Source organism: Narcine bancroftii, chromosome 10 (assembly GCF_036971445.1).
Source record: "Narcine bancroftii isolate sNarBan1 chromosome 10, sNarBan1.hap1, whole genome shotgun sequence".
In the NCBI taxonomy this organism is placed as follows: domain Eukaryota; kingdom Metazoa; phylum Chordata; class Chondrichthyes; order Torpediniformes; family Narcinidae; genus Narcine; species Narcine bancroftii.
This window is the reverse complement of record NC_091478.1, coordinates 17,026,137-17,044,138: the sequence shown is the minus strand read 5'-3', so window position 1 is coordinate 17,044,138 and position 18,002 is coordinate 17,026,137. Positions and strand designations below refer to the sequence as shown.

The 18,002-nt window shown below is 38.3% G+C and overlaps 2 protein-coding genes across 8 annotated transcripts in view; one reads left to right on the top strand and one right to left on the bottom strand.

Moving 5' to 3' along the window:
- LOC138744224 (synaptic vesicular amine transporter-like) overlaps window positions 1-18,002 on the bottom strand; it is a 146,641-nt gene that overhangs the window by 114,722 nt on the left and 13,917 nt on the right. For 2 of the 7 annotated variants that reach the window (XM_069900040.1, XM_069900045.1), the window contains 2 exons: window positions 15,733-15,878; window positions 9,225-9,289 (listed from right to left, as the gene is read on the bottom strand). The gene's annotated coding sequence lies outside the window, so the exon portion shown is untranslated. Of the gene's footprint in view, window positions 1-8,679; window positions 8,881-9,224; window positions 9,290-10,377; window positions 10,397-12,451; window positions 12,584-15,732; window positions 15,879-18,002 lie in introns of all 7 variants that reach the window. The other 5 variants (XM_069900043.1, XM_069900042.1, XM_069900044.1 and 2 more) reach the window with 5 other exon arrangements.
- On the top strand, window positions 3,376-7,820 carry vax1 (ventral anterior homeobox 1). Its single transcript, XM_069900049.1, has 3 exons — window positions 3,376-3,613; window positions 5,975-6,162; window positions 7,335-7,820. Exons 1-3 carry the CDS (start codon window positions 3,376-3,378, stop codon window positions 7,818-7,820), a joined length of 912 nt encoding a protein of 303 aa, XP_069756150.1.

Sequence of the window (18,002 nt, the reverse complement as noted above, 5' to 3'; positions counted from 1 at the left end):
AAATTGTTGTGCCTTTAATAAAGAGTGGTGCAACGATGTTCACAGATAACTGATAGACAAGCTGCAACACACAAAATATCTGTCATGGACACATCAGTCTTTGCTGTTTCTAGGTTGAGCTTCAAGAACAGTGAAAGAAAAGTGTGGTTCGTTGAATCTCTGTTCTCAAACTCTAACAGATATGTGAATAAAATTACACAAGGTAGATTAAACTTTATATCGACTATTGTGAAGGGAAAATTCTAACATAAAATGGTTCCGTTTCAACTATTTACCCTGTTTGCAGACCAATTCTTGTAAATCTGTTCGTACTTATAGATTTATATATATATTTTTTTGGCAATGCGCATGGTCAATAATACGGTTTATTATTTTCTAAAATTATTGGAACAATTTCTGGAAGTGTTACAGCCGAAATACTATCATGTACTTCGGTTCCTATGCAAAATTGTCGACCTTCCACAATAAGCAGGAATAAACACAAAGAACCAACGCAGAGGTCAGTATAAAATTAAATCGCCAGAACATAAAAGCAACCCTCTCCCCTTTCAAAATATTTTTTAATCTCTTTCAAAATTAAATGCATTTGTTGGTTTCGCTATTATGAAACCTGCCGAAGGTGAGGGAATTACTTTGCCTGCTATTTTTTTTTGTGTGTGTAGGTGACAAGATCGTCCCCATTACTGCTCAGTATTGGAGAGGAAAGACACAAACAAATGACACAATTTCGTTTTTGTAACCATTGAAAACGTTCAGTTTCCCAGATTTACAGAATCCGTGCACAACCGTCAGATTGTGTTTCACTTTTTATAAACCAGTTCAGGTCTGTGCCGTTACAAAGAAAAAGTCCTTCATGCAAAGTTCACTTGAGAGCAAGGTTCGTACACAAGGGCCACTTAATAGGCTGACAGCAGACACAGCAGATGAAGGGACCAAAAAGTTCCCAAACTTTTGAACACAGCACTTAAGTTTAAAAATTGTAGCTTACTTAACAATTTAATGAACAAGGCAAAGAAAATTCAAAACGTCATTCTTTCTTGTATGGACAATACTTTATGTCTCCCCACAGGTTACCAATTTAGTCTTTCATATTTTGAACAGTGTATTTTTGCTAATTTAAAAACCACGGCGCAAAATGAGCTACCCAAGTGCGTGGTTTTTATCCATCATTTCACATATTATTCGACGCCTACAGCACGATTATATGAAAACGTGAAAATGTCGGTTTTGGATTGGCGAGCACCTCAAGTAGCACCGCGAACGTTACAGAAATAAGCACAGGTCCGCCTTCAGCCCTCCACACAAACCGGCCGTTCCATTGAGTTTATACAGCTTTTCTTTTCCTTCTTGCCACTCGTTTCAAAGATAGTCTTTTTTTTAAAAAAAAAACCTCCTTTTTGTTCGTTGGAATGACATGCTACCCTCAACACTTTCGAATGTGAGGTATGAAACTTGAACGTAAAGGTGTTGGTGTTGGCACAGATTTGCTACCCTGTCCTTGCAGGTGACAGGTCCATCTGGACGTTAAAGCAAAGTAGTGTTGCAGGACGTAATAACATCGTGGACAAACGAAATATTTCCGCAATTTTTCAGAAAAGTTTTCCTTCATTACAAAAGTTTGATTATATATAATTTCATGGGACTTTAATTTGGAAAACGACTATGCTGTGTACAGTGTTTTGAAATGAAAGATTGTCGACTGTGAGAACTTATTGCAACAAAGTCTTGTCCCCGCGCCCGCACAACCATTGCAATCGCCTAACTAACCCCAGATAGATCATTCTGCAGTAATTGGAACATTTCGATTCAGAGAAGGGAAACTTTAAACAAAAATCAGGGTACTGCAGATCCATTCCCGGAGTGGTGTCGACGAAGTACTTTCTTCAATCTTATTCGGGGTTTTAATATCGAGAACTAGGAAATCCTAATTAAATGTGTTTCCTGTGCCGACCAGAAGAGAGAGAAATGTTCTTTTTAAATGTCATTGTATCGCATTTGCGTAATCACGATGGCTTATTAAAACGATGAACTAGCCCACGACAGACCGGTGTACTAGCAAACTAAAGATAAATGATAACAAAATCTTAAGAGCCTGCTGAAACAAGCGGTGTGTGTGTAAAGGAGGCGGGGGGGGGGGGGCGGGGGGGGGGAGAGGCGGGGTAGGGGAGAGGGAAATGAAGTGTCGACCTTTGTGCTATTTCAGATATCCGACCTGGATTTATTTCTAGAAGCCAGCGCCATGGAGATCGCCGGTACTCTTAATGTGGCTGTTCAGAGCTTCCATTGCGAGAACTGCAGACAGACAGACCTCCATTCGAGCTCCTAAAACGGCCTAGGTTCCTGTGAATGGGTTTAGTCCGACATGTGGCCTTTCACCCCGCCCTACGAAACACGACCATGCAAGCCACACTCGGAGAATTGTTTGTTAATAGTCCAATTAGATAATTGCCATCTTTCACTCTTTTCCCCATTTCCCATAAAAGAATGAATGCGAAGAGCAGCATGAAGAGGGCTTCTGCCCCGCGAGGTGACAAGGAGGACTGGAGCGTGCTCCAAGCAGCCATCTATTCACTTGAATTGATTCATTGTCGAGTAATCAATGGTCTTATTGGATTATTGTCCATTCGAGGTACCCAATATATTGTTGCGGTGACAATGAAATAACTGAGGTGAAACTTTTCATTTAGAGAATCTTTAGTTACCATTTTCCGGACTAGCTGTTTCCTGTGGCTATATTTTGAATAGATTTTTTTTCACTCTCTGGGTAGTTCCTAAAGGTGACTCAGTCTCACTGGTCTGAACGTTCAGTTCAAGGGACTGAGGCTCAAAGGAACTCGGGCTTAGAGATGGCTGTTTGTGGCGCTAATATTACACCATCAAAATGCTCAGAACTTTGCTGAAACTCTTAACTCTGACAAGTTTTTTTTTGCATTTGAGGCCAATCGGTTTACAGTATTTAGATGCCTGATTGAAGACGAGGAGAGAAACCATCTATTAAGACTTGATATATTATCCAAACAAGTCAACGTATTCATGGGGCAACGTAAATGCCGGGCCGTAAAATTACCCATAATCAATTGAAACGGCAAGTGTGCGTCCTCTGTGCCTGGTATTTGTAGATCTCTCACAACAGTAAATCTGGAAGGCTGCAGCTTAAAGCACTATGTCGCGTCGTGTTGATCATTTGGTACTTCAAGCCGGACAACCATAAAAAAAAAACCGGCCTAAGGAGAAAGCTGAAACCACCCTCGCCGATAAAAAACGAACTTTAAAGAGAATCCGACAGCCGGGACAATTTTTTTATGCAATACCAAAACAAAATATCGTGCCTTGCGATTTCTTTCTTTTCGCCCTACATTGCATTAGCAGTCCTCAATGGAAGTCCGGTGCAATCGAGAACCAATAATGGAAGCTGAGTCGAGCAGAGGTTTAAAGAATGGACTCCGAGAAGGCAGAGAAACCAGCTCGAGTTCACGGGATTCTCACGGAAGCCTGCGGAATTCTTTGATGGAGGATCAGCAGGAGACTTTCCCAGCTTCTGCAATCTCCGATGACTGCAAAACAAAATCTAGTACTACTGACCCGGACTATTGTAGACGAATTCTTGTTAGAGGTGAGCGGTTTTTTTTCCTCTCTCTCTCTCTCTCTCTTTCTCATCTGCCGTTTTTCTTTTAATTAGGTCATTTTGCTACACGTATCCACTTATTTTTATGCTTAAGCATTTGTTTTTTTTTTGCAAATATAGTCCGCATAAAACCAAGTGTTTGTCATACCATATGATCTTGTAGAAACAAGTCCACTATTAAATTTTTAAAAAAAACCCAGAAAATCTGTTTGCCTCTTCCTCTATTTTTTTTTGATTCTTTGTCTTTTCCCGGCCTCTTTTCCGGATTTATTCCAGCTACTAGCAAGCTGAGGTCCTTTTAATTTATGTTGTTTTTGTTTGCCTGTCTATTCTGTTAATTAAAAAAATAATGTTCTAAAACTATCTTAAGGTCATGACACAAAACGTTCAGTTAAAGGTTTTGGCAAATTGACGAGAGACCGATTAAACAGCGTTCCCTCGCTAACGAGGCAAGGAATTGACCGTCTATACGCGGGACGTAATCGATTTTACTGATATCATTACCTCGCCCGGTCTGCCACGGCGGTTTAAGTCAACACAGTCTTGCTCACTACAGAAAGGCATCAAATATTTGCAATCACTTTATGAATGGAGGTGATTAAGACCAAATTTGGATTAAAGGACACCATGGAAAAAGTATTAATGTTGTACGATTGGGTCGATGATTTCAGTTTAGAAACAATTTGATCCTATATTAGGACCACATGCTAATTAATTATTCTTAATTTGCAAGTATAAGATCATAAAATTAGAATCATGAACAAAAGTCTACTGAAAGAGCTAGTGGATCAGAGGGCAATATTTAAAAATGAATACCCCAGTTTGCATGATAAATTACTATCGTGGTAGTTTTGGTTTAAAGGCCATAGAATTCGTGTGCATATATTGTATCAGCGTTCTGAGTGATTTTATGAACTGACGCATTCTGTTCAATTCATTTGCTGAAATGCATGTTTGAGCAAGTCGTCGTTGCTTTGTCCAAAACAATACTTCAATTGGAAAATACTATTTGCCTTACCACCATGAAATTGAATAGCTATCGTTAATGGTTCCAGTTTATTCCAGGCCAAAATCTATTGATTCAGTTATTGAATTATTATTGTTTTAAAATGTCTATTTGAATTTTTGTAGAATTATTATTTTATTATTCGCAACTGGAGGCTTTACTACCCTAAAGTTATTGCTTAGAATTAAAATAACACTACAAGGAAACAAACAGTGGCGTATTTTGACTTTATATATTATTTTTATAGATAAACTTCTGTACTAATTCTGAAGAAATAGGTAATGCTTGCCATAAACAATTGTTAATCCCTCAGTGACCACTTGGCCTCCAGACGCGCGTCAGGTTGAATTGCATTCGAAGCAATCCTTGCATCAGTTTGACCCTGAGTAGAAACTTGTACTCTTTTTGGCTTTGGTAGTATCAATTATGAGCACATTAGGTGACCTTTATTTTCTAGTTAAGGCTCATTTTGTGTAACTTTGTTGATTTTTTTTCAATTGACTTTTAATTTGTGTAAACCAAAGTTCCGTGGGTGATGCTAACCTCGCCTTGCAGCCGGATATTTTTTCAACAGTAAGGTTACTGCGACGTGGTTTGTGCCCAATTTGTAAACGTCCTTTCTTTAAGAGAGAAGTCGCAGCGTAATTAACAGGACTAAAAAAAAACATTTTTTTTTAATTCACAGTGCCACAAACTAACCATGAGCATTTCAGAATGAAAGTTAAGTTTCGATTCTCAATTCATTTCTCCAGAGTTTCAAGGGAACTAAATGTTCCCTTTGATTCGCATGTCAAGTATAATGATTTTGAATTTACCCCAAATACATTTCCTTTTATGTTATCGTTTACTCTCTCTCAACCCCTATAACCAAGTAGTAAACTCAAGTGAATTCGTACTGAAATATAACAGTCAAGTATTTTTGAGGAACAACCGCTAATTAGAATCGAGGAGACCACAGAAATGTCGGGTATATGTGCTACAGAAACCGTTATACTGTTTTATGTACATTTTTCTTGGTTTATCTTTGAATATACTTGGTCAAATACAAGTAGATGATCTGGTTTCATTGAGAAAAGGGTGCTGCCTGCCAATTTTAAACCCTGTTTACCAGAAAAATACCTAGAACGTTAAACAGATGAGGGATATTATTCCACTAAACCGTGTTTAGAAAGCACCGAATGAAAATTATACAAATTGAATTCACGATTCTTAGACGTGGACGGTTTCGGAAAGATACGCCACGTACAAGCATGACCTTTTCCATTTGTAGAATGAGAATGGTTCTTAAATATGCTGCTACTTGGATTGGAAAAATAACTGACAACTGCATTTCCACCATACAGACGCAAAGGGATCTATAAGAGAAATAATTCTACCCAAAGGGCTAGATCTTGATCGACCCAAGCGCACCCGAACATCTTTCACAGCTGAGCAGCTATATCGTTTAGAAATGGAGTTCCAACGCTGCCAATACGTTGTTGGACGAGAAAGAACGGAACTGGCGCGGCAGCTCAACTTGTCAGAAACTCAGGTAGACATGGATAATCATGTTTAAACTTAACATGGTCTGTTCTGAAGTATTTGTTTTTGCTGTTCTATACCTTGCAGTTTACTCCCCCCCCCCACCCCCCAAAGGCTCAGCATGGATGTATGTCAACATGCTAGTATTATTTTAATTAATTGTGTTAATATTTTACAATTTTAAGCTCCTAGTGAAGATTCATTACATTTTTTTAAATTCCATTTTGGCTATGGCCGAGACAATGCTTAAGTAGTTCCAAGACTTCTATATATTTAATATAACTCGAGTGGACGATTTAGAAATTGAAAAACATTCAATTTTTATACAGTTACGAACACAGTTAATTGGGGTGCATATTGTGTTAAGATTCTTATATTGTCGGTGGTGGGGGCAGGGGGGGGGGAGGTCTAGTCATCTTTCTGAAAATTCCACTCGAGTTGGAATCTTAAGTAATAAAGACAACTTAGCAATTGTTCAATTGACCAAATGTTCATTGGCGCTAACCTTATATTTTAAATTAATACTGGAACAATTCAATTTCTGTGGTAATTTTGTTTTGCCTGCATAATTATTTCCAATATTACTTTTAAACCGGTATTTCGAGCAGTTTTGTCCTAACAGGCTTTTAAGTCCCATATCTGTAGTGATTGTTTACATTATTCTTGCATTGTTTGTTTTACTTATGAAGGGCAAAGGTATCTTCTCGAACATTTTCCATATTAACTCAAGGTAAGAATCAGGCAGCGTTAACAAATATTCTACCTGAAATTAGTTTACCCAATTTGTCAACCTTCTGAGTTTCCGAAAATAATTCGGAAGTACATGTATATTCTATTGATATTCAAGGTGCATTGAATGGAAACAGATAAATTATATTTAAGACAATCCCACGAACTTTTTGTGTCATATTGGCAGGAAATTGTATATTTCGTGTAAGCACTTCCAGTTTACATTTATTTAATGTAATCTTTAATTTAAAATTTACTTGTAAAAATATTGGACGATTCTAGGCTTGCCACCTTTCATTCAAGTCTGAGATAGATACATTACTGGAGAAATGCGTATTTTTGTCACTGGGTTATGTTTAAACATTGGCCTAGATCTGGCTTGACGAATTAGCACCAACGTCGGCTGCCATATATTTATGCGATATACTGTTGTGCATTGCAAAAATAAAACAGGTGAAAGTCTGGTTTCAAAACCGACGCACGAAGCAGAAAAAAGACCAGGGAAAAGATTCGGATGTCCGGTCCACGGCCTCTGAAACCGCAGCAACGTGCAGCGTTTTACGGCTTCTGGAACAAGGCAGGCTTCTGTCGCCGCCCGGGTTGTCCAGCATCCTGCCCTGTGCCACCAACAGCCTAGTATCGACTCTGCGCGCCCCCGTCGTCGGCCTTGGCACGACATTGGGCACATCGTCACTCACGGTTGGGACATCTGGAGCACCGACGTTGAGCACTGCCCACCCCGGACACAACGTTTTCAGTATGCCGGTACCGTCTCTTATTGGAACAGTAGCCACAAGGCTCGCTTCACCCTTAACTGCAACCGGATCATTGACAGGGAACTTGCAGGAACTTTCTGCTCGATACTTGAGCTCTTCGGCTTTTGAGCCCTATTCCAGGAATGGCAAAAGAGAAACGATGGACAAAAAAATAATGGACTGACAGATATCTTCAGGAAGCAGCATTCATTTTAAGTTGACTCATGTGGGCTGAATTTAAAAATATTGAAAATTAACAATGACGTGACATGTATGCATATACATTGTGAACATATAATACATTCCGAAAGACCTACCTAGTCAGTTTAGATTATTTTGTAATAGCATCGTTCGATTTGGGGAAAGTTGACTGCTCCAAAACAGTTCTTAAAACGGTCCATACTGCAATCATTTAAATGGTAACGGGATCTATAACAGAGCCTGGTGACAATGTGACATGCTGTGAGATTTCATAACGCAGGCAGATTACTCGATTTGTCGAGTAACCAGTATAATTTTGGATATTTTTGAATTGCAGCTTGGGTAAGTCATCTAACAAAAAAAAAAGACTCTTTTAAAGAGTCTAGTTCCTGAAGGAACAAACTATTCGATGTTCATGTTGCTTGTTCTAGCTCAGTTAGATATGTCATGAATGAAGGTTGTACGCTGTCTGGTCTTTTGTATAAAAAAATGTATACTGTTTTAAACACGTACTACCAAACGCCAGATATTCTGATGTATAACTTTCATAATCTGAAAGGGGTAAAATCTGAAATTGTATTTTATTGTAAATTATTGATGAACGTCTGTAATTAATAGGCTAATGGTTCATGGAACGGCAGTGAGTGTATTTAAAGTTAAATAGAGACAAACGAGTCCTTGCTTCTAACTTGATCTGTATTTTGTCATTTGTTATCTTTTGCCTGTCGTAAGAGTGAAAATACACGTGGTCCTGAAATGTTCAGAGCGTTTAATATGGATTATTTGTGATTTTTTTGAGAGATACAGTCTGGGACAGTTTTCACATACTTTCAAGCACCTACCTTTAAAACGGGACAAATGATTGTGTTATTGAGGGTTTTAAAAAAACCCACAAAGAGCAGACGTCATTTTCGGCTTCTTCATTCGCATTTTCCATGATCGTCCAGCAATCTCGGTTACATGTGATCTTATTTTTATTCATTCTCGGCCATCAGTTCTCCATACTACACAGTGTTTGGCAGAAGTGGCAAGCAAAATGATCGCTGTTAACCAAGATATCTGAATGTAAACATATTGATGCACAACACTACTTGTTTGAAATAAAGGCGGCGGAGCATTCATTGGAAACAAGAGAGTTCTGCACATGGTCATAAAAGGGTCAGAGCCAATGAAATCGAAAGAATTAATTCAAATTAAATGTTTTCGTATATACTGCTAAATATTTGACATTATCATTGCGTGCTAGTGTGAATGATATATGACAACTGTATGGAATTAAGAGCAATCTCATAATAGTTTAATAAGAACCCCGTATTTTGGATTGAAAAATAATTTTGTCCTTGGATATTGACTCAATTATCTGACGTCATTCTCTAGTTCTAATTACCTCAGTTACGAGCTTCCGGCACACCACTTAATCTTCCTGCACCTTTCAAATCCAGAGAACCAAACCTTGGGGAAAGAGGTTTGAAACCATAATTAACATCCATAAATATTATTTTTAATCCTTAGAATAAATCTAACATCAGTGTTTTTATTATACTCGGATTGTTTCAGACATTTAAGTTACTGTCCATTACATTCACACTACGCTTTTTTATTCCGTGAGGTTGGTTTTAATTGCAGTTTAATAAAAAAGATTGCCGGCGCTCTTCAAACCAAACTGGGTTATCGCATCCAGCACTGCGATAACCCTGGAATCATTATTTGTTGCACATGCCATTCATCAAGATTCGTGAAAAGGAAATAATAGTTACCTTGTTTTAAACATATAGAGATTGTTATGCAGTATTACTGTCACTCTTGATCAAATATCTCTAAATATTATTTGGTTTGAATTGCTTGAGCTCCGTTCGCAATAATATGGGACACTTGTTCTGCGCCGTCATGTTTAAAAAAAAACAGTCAGCCCTCACAAACTCTGATGTTATTCAAATATCTAAACTATGAAGTACTGTAGACCTTTTATTTCTTATTTCGTACTGGATCCAGGTTGTTCTGCAAAGCGGAACAGAATTAAAATGTCTACATTGAAACTTCACTATAATCTACTGTCCCGCGTGTTCTCGTCACGTAACTTCTAAAATTTTGAAATTCCGAGAAACTGTAAATCATCTGTAATGAAAAATTACTCAAAGAAACACAAATGAACGGGAGTGAATTATCTTAAAAGGGGAATGACAAATGTGTGTGTGTATTATATATATAAAACTCTTTCCATTTCTATATTCGACACCTATCACTTGAGCAAAACAAAACAGATCAAAATAAAATGATCTTGGCATTAAGTGGAACTCTGGATGTTTGAAACCATTTTTAAATATCTGTGAAGCCAGAAGTTTGTCACCACTTTTTAACTGGGTTGGGACAATATTACCATAAATATGAATAGGTTTCCCACGAATGTTTCTCCGATGTGGAGATTTTAATATTGTACTAAAGGAGTAAATCACCATTTCGGTGTTAACTGTGCAATGTGCAATTTTTGCACATCAAAATAGCCAAAGATTGAATGAGGTGCTTTTGCGGTAGTTTCTTACCTTGAACTTCCTCGTTAATCTAGAATAAAAACAAACGTTCTAAATTGCAAATCAATCTCATTTAACTGTACTTTGATTAAGTGTGGATCGATCTGATCTGACCTCTGCCAACGCATTGGCGAATAGCCCATGGAGAAGCTGGAAAGTGGAGGTTTGGAGGAATGAACCAAGACACGGCACTTTCACATCACTCGGGGTAGCCGTTTTTACTGCCAATTTATTCAAACTGCATTCAAATAATACTGGTCTCAATTTTTTTTAAAAAAGGACACCTCGTTTATATTGGAGCTGGCCGGCAACATATCGAGAATGGGCGGCGGTAAAGGAAGGTCGTTGTTTACCATCTATGAATCGTTTTAAACGCCCTTCATCACTTTGGTGCTTGTTAACGTAGCGGAAAAGGTTTAATTATTGATAAAATTGTTCCGAGTTATTCTATTGTTTGTACATCGTGAAATACATGTATCAAAACATTTTGTGTAACATTTTCAATATGTTCCGCAATATTGAATATAACTGTGTTATATTTGCAGATAATTTGACTAGACTTGCATCATAAGCAAAAAAATAAATAAATCCAAAGACCATGCGCCCTAACAACAGGAATCAGATTGAAACGAAGTGTCAGGAAAAATCTAAAACCTGCCACATTCCCACAGATAATAAATGTGATATCTGTTATAAAGCACAAGCCCAGACGCCACGTTTTAAAAATGTTTCATTAAAATTTGACGAATTCGTCAGTATATATATTTTTTTTAATACTATGCTTTTTTATTAGCTTAAGTGCGGCGTAAGTACATTTTGATGTGGAACTTTTTTGCGTGTCTTTCATTTTGTAAAGCATTAAAATAATCTTGGTTCCTTACACTTATTCTGACAAGTTGAATAAATTCTGGTACCACCGAAGATGGGCCGCTGCACCGTTTCATTGTGTAGTGGAATGAATTCCAGGTTATCACCAATGTGTTTTAAGCCATGGAAACTTTCCCTACTACATTTCATTTGTTTCTGTACTGAATTCGGGGGGGGGGGGGGGGGGGGAACGATCATGTACTTTTCGGACATTGAAACATTGATATTGCCTATTTATTAATTAACCAATTGCTCATGGACTCAGCGATTTTCTACTCAAATAATTATGGATAAAGACATAAAGACTGTAGTGTTTACTGGCGCTTTAAAATTTAGTCAACACGGAGAGCTGCAATATCTGAAAACTTTACCTCCTAACCTAATTATTGATAAAATTGTTCCGAGTTATTCTATTGTTTGGACAATAAAGGTACAGACCTTTATAGACACCGCATATAAGAGTAACACACGAAATTCTGCAGACGCGGTGAATGTACACAGAAATGCCGGCGGATTTCAGCAGGTCTCGCTGTGTCAAAGGCTCAGGTTCGAAAAGTCAGTAATACATCTTTACCTCGTTTAGACAATGTGAGTCTTGCTGAGTTTCTCCAGCATTTCTGTGTTTTTAACAAGACAACAAGAAATAGAAGCGGAATTAGGCCATTCGGCCTATCGAGACAACCCTGCTCCATAGGCTATGATTCCATCATAGTTGATTTATTCTAATTTTCAACCCCAATCTCCCCGTAACCCTTGATTTCCTTCCTTATCAGGAACCTATCGACCTCCGTCTTAACCCAATTATGCCCTCCACAGCGGTCAGCGCAATGAATTCCACACATTCACCACCCTCCTCATCTCTGTTCTCAGGCGACGCGTTTCTATTCTGAAGCTGTGCCCTCTGACCCCAAACTCCCCACCAAAGAAAACATCCTCTCCACGTCCTCTATCCAAACCTTTCAGCTTTAGTAATGTTTTAATGATATTCTTCGAAACTCCAGCGAGTACAGTCCCCGAGCGTTCATACTCATTAATTCCAGGGACCATTCTGATGTTCCGCCTTGGACCTTCTCCAATGCTAAAATATTCTTAGATAACAAGCCCAAAACTGTTAACAATACTACAACTACTAGATGATCAAATCCCTTGTAATGTTTTAACATTACGTCACTGCTTTTATACTCTATCCTCTCCAAATGAATGCGAACACTGCATTTACCTTCCTTACGACCAACTTGACATGCAAGTTAACCTTCAGGGAATCTTACGAGGAGTTCCAAGTCCCTCTGCACCTCTGATATTGTGAACTCGTTGTCCGTTCAGAAAATAGTCCATGCCTTTATTCTTTCCACTGAAATGAATCCAAAGGGACCGTTCTTAAAAGAACAGCATCTTGGTGCGATGCATCGACACGGGGACTGGACATATATTGTGGTATAAAGAAGGGAAGTGCAAGGTTTAGGGAATACAATTTTTTTTTTAATTGGAAGAATACTCTTTCTGTGTGCAGATAAATTGTCCTTCACTGCTCCAGAGTGGAAATTCATATACACTGTGTAATAGGGTTCACACACCCAAAGATTTTGATTATCGACTGTGGCGAGGATATTTCCTAATCGTGCTCCATACATTATATGTGGCAGCATTTGTATCCTTTTAACTTTAACTTTCAAATTTGCTGTGTGCTCTCAGCAGCAATGCGTCGTTAATGCCGGGAAATGTACTGGACAGCCTAACCTGGCCAGGGAGTGTACCTTTACAGCCTGCTCCTTCACCGCGTCAGTATCTTTTATTTCCCATTGCATGTGCCCTCTTTGGCCTCCTAAACGACATTGTCAATATTGTGATAAGGGGTCGATTTCTGTAGTGAGACCGCGCCGATCTGGAAACGAATTGAGACTGAACGAATTTGATGCATCGAAGATACTTTCAGACAAAAGAAGAAGGAGATTTTCATTCTATCAGCCTGGACCGACTTAAAATCAAGTTCCTTAAATAGCAACTCACTGAGTTAACCGATCGGCCTTAAGTGGAGTCTATAAAAGTGCAGGAGAAGTTCAGCAGGTCACACAGCATCCATAGGAAGTAAAGGCTAACCAACGTTTTGGATCTGATTCGAATCCCATTGCAATCACAGCGTCTGCTGTCTTTCCTGTTTAACTTGATGGAGCCTGTTTTTATAGGACTAATGAGATTAATTTATTGCACATCCTTCATTAATGCACACTAAACGTTGTGGTCCTTCAACGATATATTTTTGCTTGTTGCGGTTAGTGTGCAATTACGGATATGAGGTAAGCATTAAGTAAGTGATTGGCAGAGGATCGTTCAATAGATAATTGCACAGTATCGCTATCATGGAGTCGTAACAAAAAATGTACACATTAAAAAAAACTATACCACTGGGCTCGCAAAATACTTTTCATAGTGCAGTCATTTTGTTTGCCTCGGTGATAGGGGGCCGCGCAGATCAGATAAACGCCAGCGTCGCATTAATAATTGTCCATGCTTTCGACTTCAAGGAACTTGGAACTTCAGAGCTGTCACTGGGGTCCGAAATTCTGCCGACACAGTTCAAGAAAATGGCCTAAGGGTGTTCCTATTTCGACTTTGTCTAATGTGTCGATGTAGGCCCATATCTTCTAAACGAGTTTTAATAAAACCAGGACTGTTGATACTTCTATTTCTTTCTCAATGCCTGTTTGAATGCCATCGTACTGAAGCCCCCTGAATAGCTGCTCCATGCCTCATTGGTTGATAAATGCTAAATCGGAACAGCAAAATACATTAGTTATTACCAACACTTACAGAAACGAGCACCTTAAGGAGAACGTTGAGTTAAAACTAGAAGGGCCATGACAGCGACCTAGACCACGCAGCTTTCCATCATGTACTGTATTGTGATTTGCGGGACACATTTGTTGTGTTGCCCCTCTTCCTGGTGCCAGATACCAACGAATTGTAATTGCCTGATCCAAGTTCCAAATAGTCAATATGGGAAACTTAACTGGCTCTTTAGGAAACAAAATTTTCTTCAAATTTCTCTCAAAGGGTTTGGTAAGGTCAGTTCTGACCATGATAATCAGCTTTAACTGTTGAAAATGAGTGCCTCTGTGCTAACTTTGCACCAGGTCTTAGTAGTAGGTTAGGCGTGGAAACCTTCGGGACTTCCTGTCCTTTATTCAACATATCATTCACTTTAATGACAACTCGTCTTCAATGACCCAATAACACATAGACATGCATAGATGCATATACGATATGCATAATACGATACACAATATTGCATTTTTCTTCAGAAAGTCTTTTGGGACAGTACTCATTGACATATCCACGCCTACCTCCTGAAGAGTGTTTATAACCTGTTGGACCTACGTTTGGGGATTTTTCTTCATCATAATGAGAATTATTCCATCATCAGTAGTGGAGGTCTTCCTTGGAAATACCATCCCCTTTGCAACTACAGAGCTCATCAGTACACTCTTTCTTCTTAATAATGTTCCAAACAGTTGATTTTGGTAATCCTAAGGCTTGGGTGATGTCTCTTACTGTTTTATTCCTGTTCTTCAGGCTCATAATAGCTTCTTTGAGTTTCATTGGCACAACTCTGGTCCTCATGGTGAAAAATAGCAACTACAGACTCCAAAGGCGATCAAAAGCTTAGAAGCAAGCCTAGCTTTCTTACACCTGCACCAATGAAGTAATTAAACACCTGTGAAGTCATATGTCCCAAACATGGTGCCCTGAAATGAGGGTACTATGTATAAAAATTGCTGTAATTTCTTCATGATCAAACCAAATTTCATACAAATAACTTTGAATGAAATCTGGAACATGCACTTTATTACGTGTAAAATGTTTGATTACATATTAAAACTGTGGAGCAGAGGGGCAAATAAAGGAAAAAAAGTGTCCTTGTCCCAATCATTATGAAGGGTACTGTACCTGTCTAGATGTCTTTCATCATTATAATTGTCCCTTTAGCAGCTTGTTCCATATAGAAACAGTCCTCGATGCGAACCAAGTGCCCCTCAGGTCCCTTTTATATCTTTTCCCTCTCACTTTAAATATTCTGTATGCTCTTTAGTTTTAGATTCCATCATCCTTGGAAAAAGTTTATGACTATTTACTTTATTGTGACCTTCAAGATTCTGTATACATCAATAAGGTCCTCCTTTAGCATCCTACATTTCAATGAGAAAAATCCCAGCTTATCTAGGTTCTCCTTTATAATTCAAGCCTACCATTCTCAGTAACATTCTCATGAATCTTCTGCACCATTTCCAAATTAATTATATCTTTCCTATAGCTCCCCAGGATCCTACCATTCACTGGGATCCTACCATTCCATGGTTTAACCTGCCAAAGTACAATACCTCACATTTGTCAGAGTTAAATTCCATCCATTTGGTCCACTTTCCCAGTTCATCTGGATCCCATTGAAATCTTAGATAACCTTCTTGGTCCACTATACCACTAATTCATCACATCCTTACTTACTGTGCTGCATTGTCTTCCAAGTCATTGCTAGTCATTTGTCAGCAGCTGCTTCACCTCCAGTGACAGCTTCCCATTCAAGCAATTCCTAGATTGGAAGAGTACTGTAATAGGTCTTGGCTCATGGCTCCTTTCAGTACTGTGGAAACCTGGGGAATGTTAGTCATACAGTAAAATGAATGTGGATTACTATTCAGGAGACAACTGCAAATTTAGCTACATGCATATCTAGAATAAAGTAGTGTGAGGCCATCACAGGCCAACACCTAACCACCTCAATTCCATACAAATAACTTCACATGCTTTTTTTCATTGTATGTCTAAATATATGTAAAATCTAACATTTCAATATGGGTAATTTTCTTTTAGTATTTTGGAAAACAAAAACTAAGGTAGATAAAAACAATTTCTGCTGGTTTGGAATCCAGAAAAAAGTGGGTGTCATTTCAAAATCTAAGCCAGGCCATTTTTTTAACATATCGGTGATAAAGTAGCATGGAAATTTCTCCCACAAAAACACAGTGGATGCTGAGAACCAATATAATATTGACTGGCCAAGATTAATTCTTAAGGAACAGACAATTAATGTAGGTAAATAGACGGCAGATGGCCCACAATATCACAAAATGACAAAAAAGGCTCAAGGAGCTAAATGATCTTCTACTGTTCTTAGTTTCTATAAAGACTCTGATCTGCACTTTAAATTTCTGAGGTTTGGGTCTTGATAGATAAACAGGAGAAAATATTTTAATCAAACTTAATGTTCCTGTAATTGGTTCTCCTGGGAATATGCTGAAGCATGATTATTGGTTTCAAAATTAAAATTATAATTTTACACTTGGAACATATTGAAATAATGCAAACATTAAGGGAATTTAAAGGTTCTCTCCTAATGAATCCTGAATTCAGAGATGCCACTTTTAATCAAAATAGGAAACCGTTACTTTGAACTAATCTCCATTTTATGTTTGCATTACACATCTTTTGTCGCCAGGATTTGAATTAATTAATTTATAGAAATGTAATCTTGCAGCACTATATTGAATTGTTTATTGAAAATTATGCTATTTTGGAAACTGTTTAAGTTTGACACTTCAGCATCAGTATTTCTGAAATGTGATATACATAGTGAAAGAGAAGTGTAGTTATTACAGCAGTGGCTATGCAATCAGAGGATAATGGCTCTGAGTCAATGGGTCGTCTGACTCTCAATCAGCTCTTGTGGTAGGATAAGTGTTGTTAAATGATTGCTATGTTGATAGGTAAAATCTTTCTTCCATTACACTCTATTTTGTTAAAAAAATTGTGATTTTCTATGCCTCTGTGTTTGAAGCGCACACCACATTCATAGAATAGCACTGATTAAAGTCGAAAAATGTTTTTTTCCCCCCAATATGTAAGTGCTCGTAGGCATTAATAATTTTTGAAGTGTTTATTTGAACACCCCATCTGGCAGAAGTAAGGTGGGTAGCCATACAGCAGGAAAACAGGCCATTTGCTCCATCATGTCCACTCTGAAAATCACCATCCATCCATATTAATCACATCTTGAGGAATAATTAACTGGCATCAAGGTGGCATTCTGGGTTAGTCATATTTGCCTACATTTGGCACTACGACGAGGTGCCTCATGCACTCATCTCTTCTTTCTTTGGCTTGGCTTCGCGGACGAAGATTTATGGAGGGGTAAATGTCCACATTTACTAAATGTCAGCGACTCCATTTCAACCACTTTCTTAAACAGTGTCCTCCAGACACTCATAGAATCATAGAAAACAGGAGCAAGTGTAGTCCACTGAACCTGCACATCCAATTCAATATGATCATGTGACTTCGATATCCTATTCCTACTTTCTCTCCACACCCCCTGATCCCTTTAATGATAAGGGCCACATCCAATTCCTATTTGAATAGACCTAATGAACAGGCCTCAACAACCTTTTGTTGCAGGGAGTTCCATAACTCTCTGAGTGATTAAATTTCTCCTCAATCCAGTCCTAAATGGCTTACCCTGTCCTTTGTTCTGGACTTGCATCTAACCTGTCTAGTTCTGTCAGAATTTCAAATATTTCAATGAGGATCCCATTTCATTTTTCTAAGTTCCAATGAGTATAACCCTAGACTATCCATATATCAGCCCTGTCATCCCAAGAAACAGTTTGTAAACATTTACTGCACTCCCTCAAATGGCAATAATGTCCTTTCTCAAATTAGGACACCAAAATTGTATACAATATTCACCATCCTCGGATCCTCTGATTCTCTTGCCCCCA

Bases quoted from the DNA above. Each gene is read 5' to 3' on its own strand.
- vax1 (XM_069900049.1), top strand. From the start codon at position 3,376: ATGGAAGTCCGGTGCAATCGAGAACCAATAATGGAAGCTGAGTCGAGC. The intron at 3,614-5,974 runs GTGAGCGGTTTT...TCCACCATACAG, and splicing joins TAGACGAATTCTTGTTAGAG to ACGCAAAGGGATCTATAAGA. The intron at 6,163-7,334 runs GTAGACATGGAT...AAAATAAAACAG, and splicing joins TCAACTTGTCAGAAACTCAG to GTGAAAGTCTGGTTTCAAAA.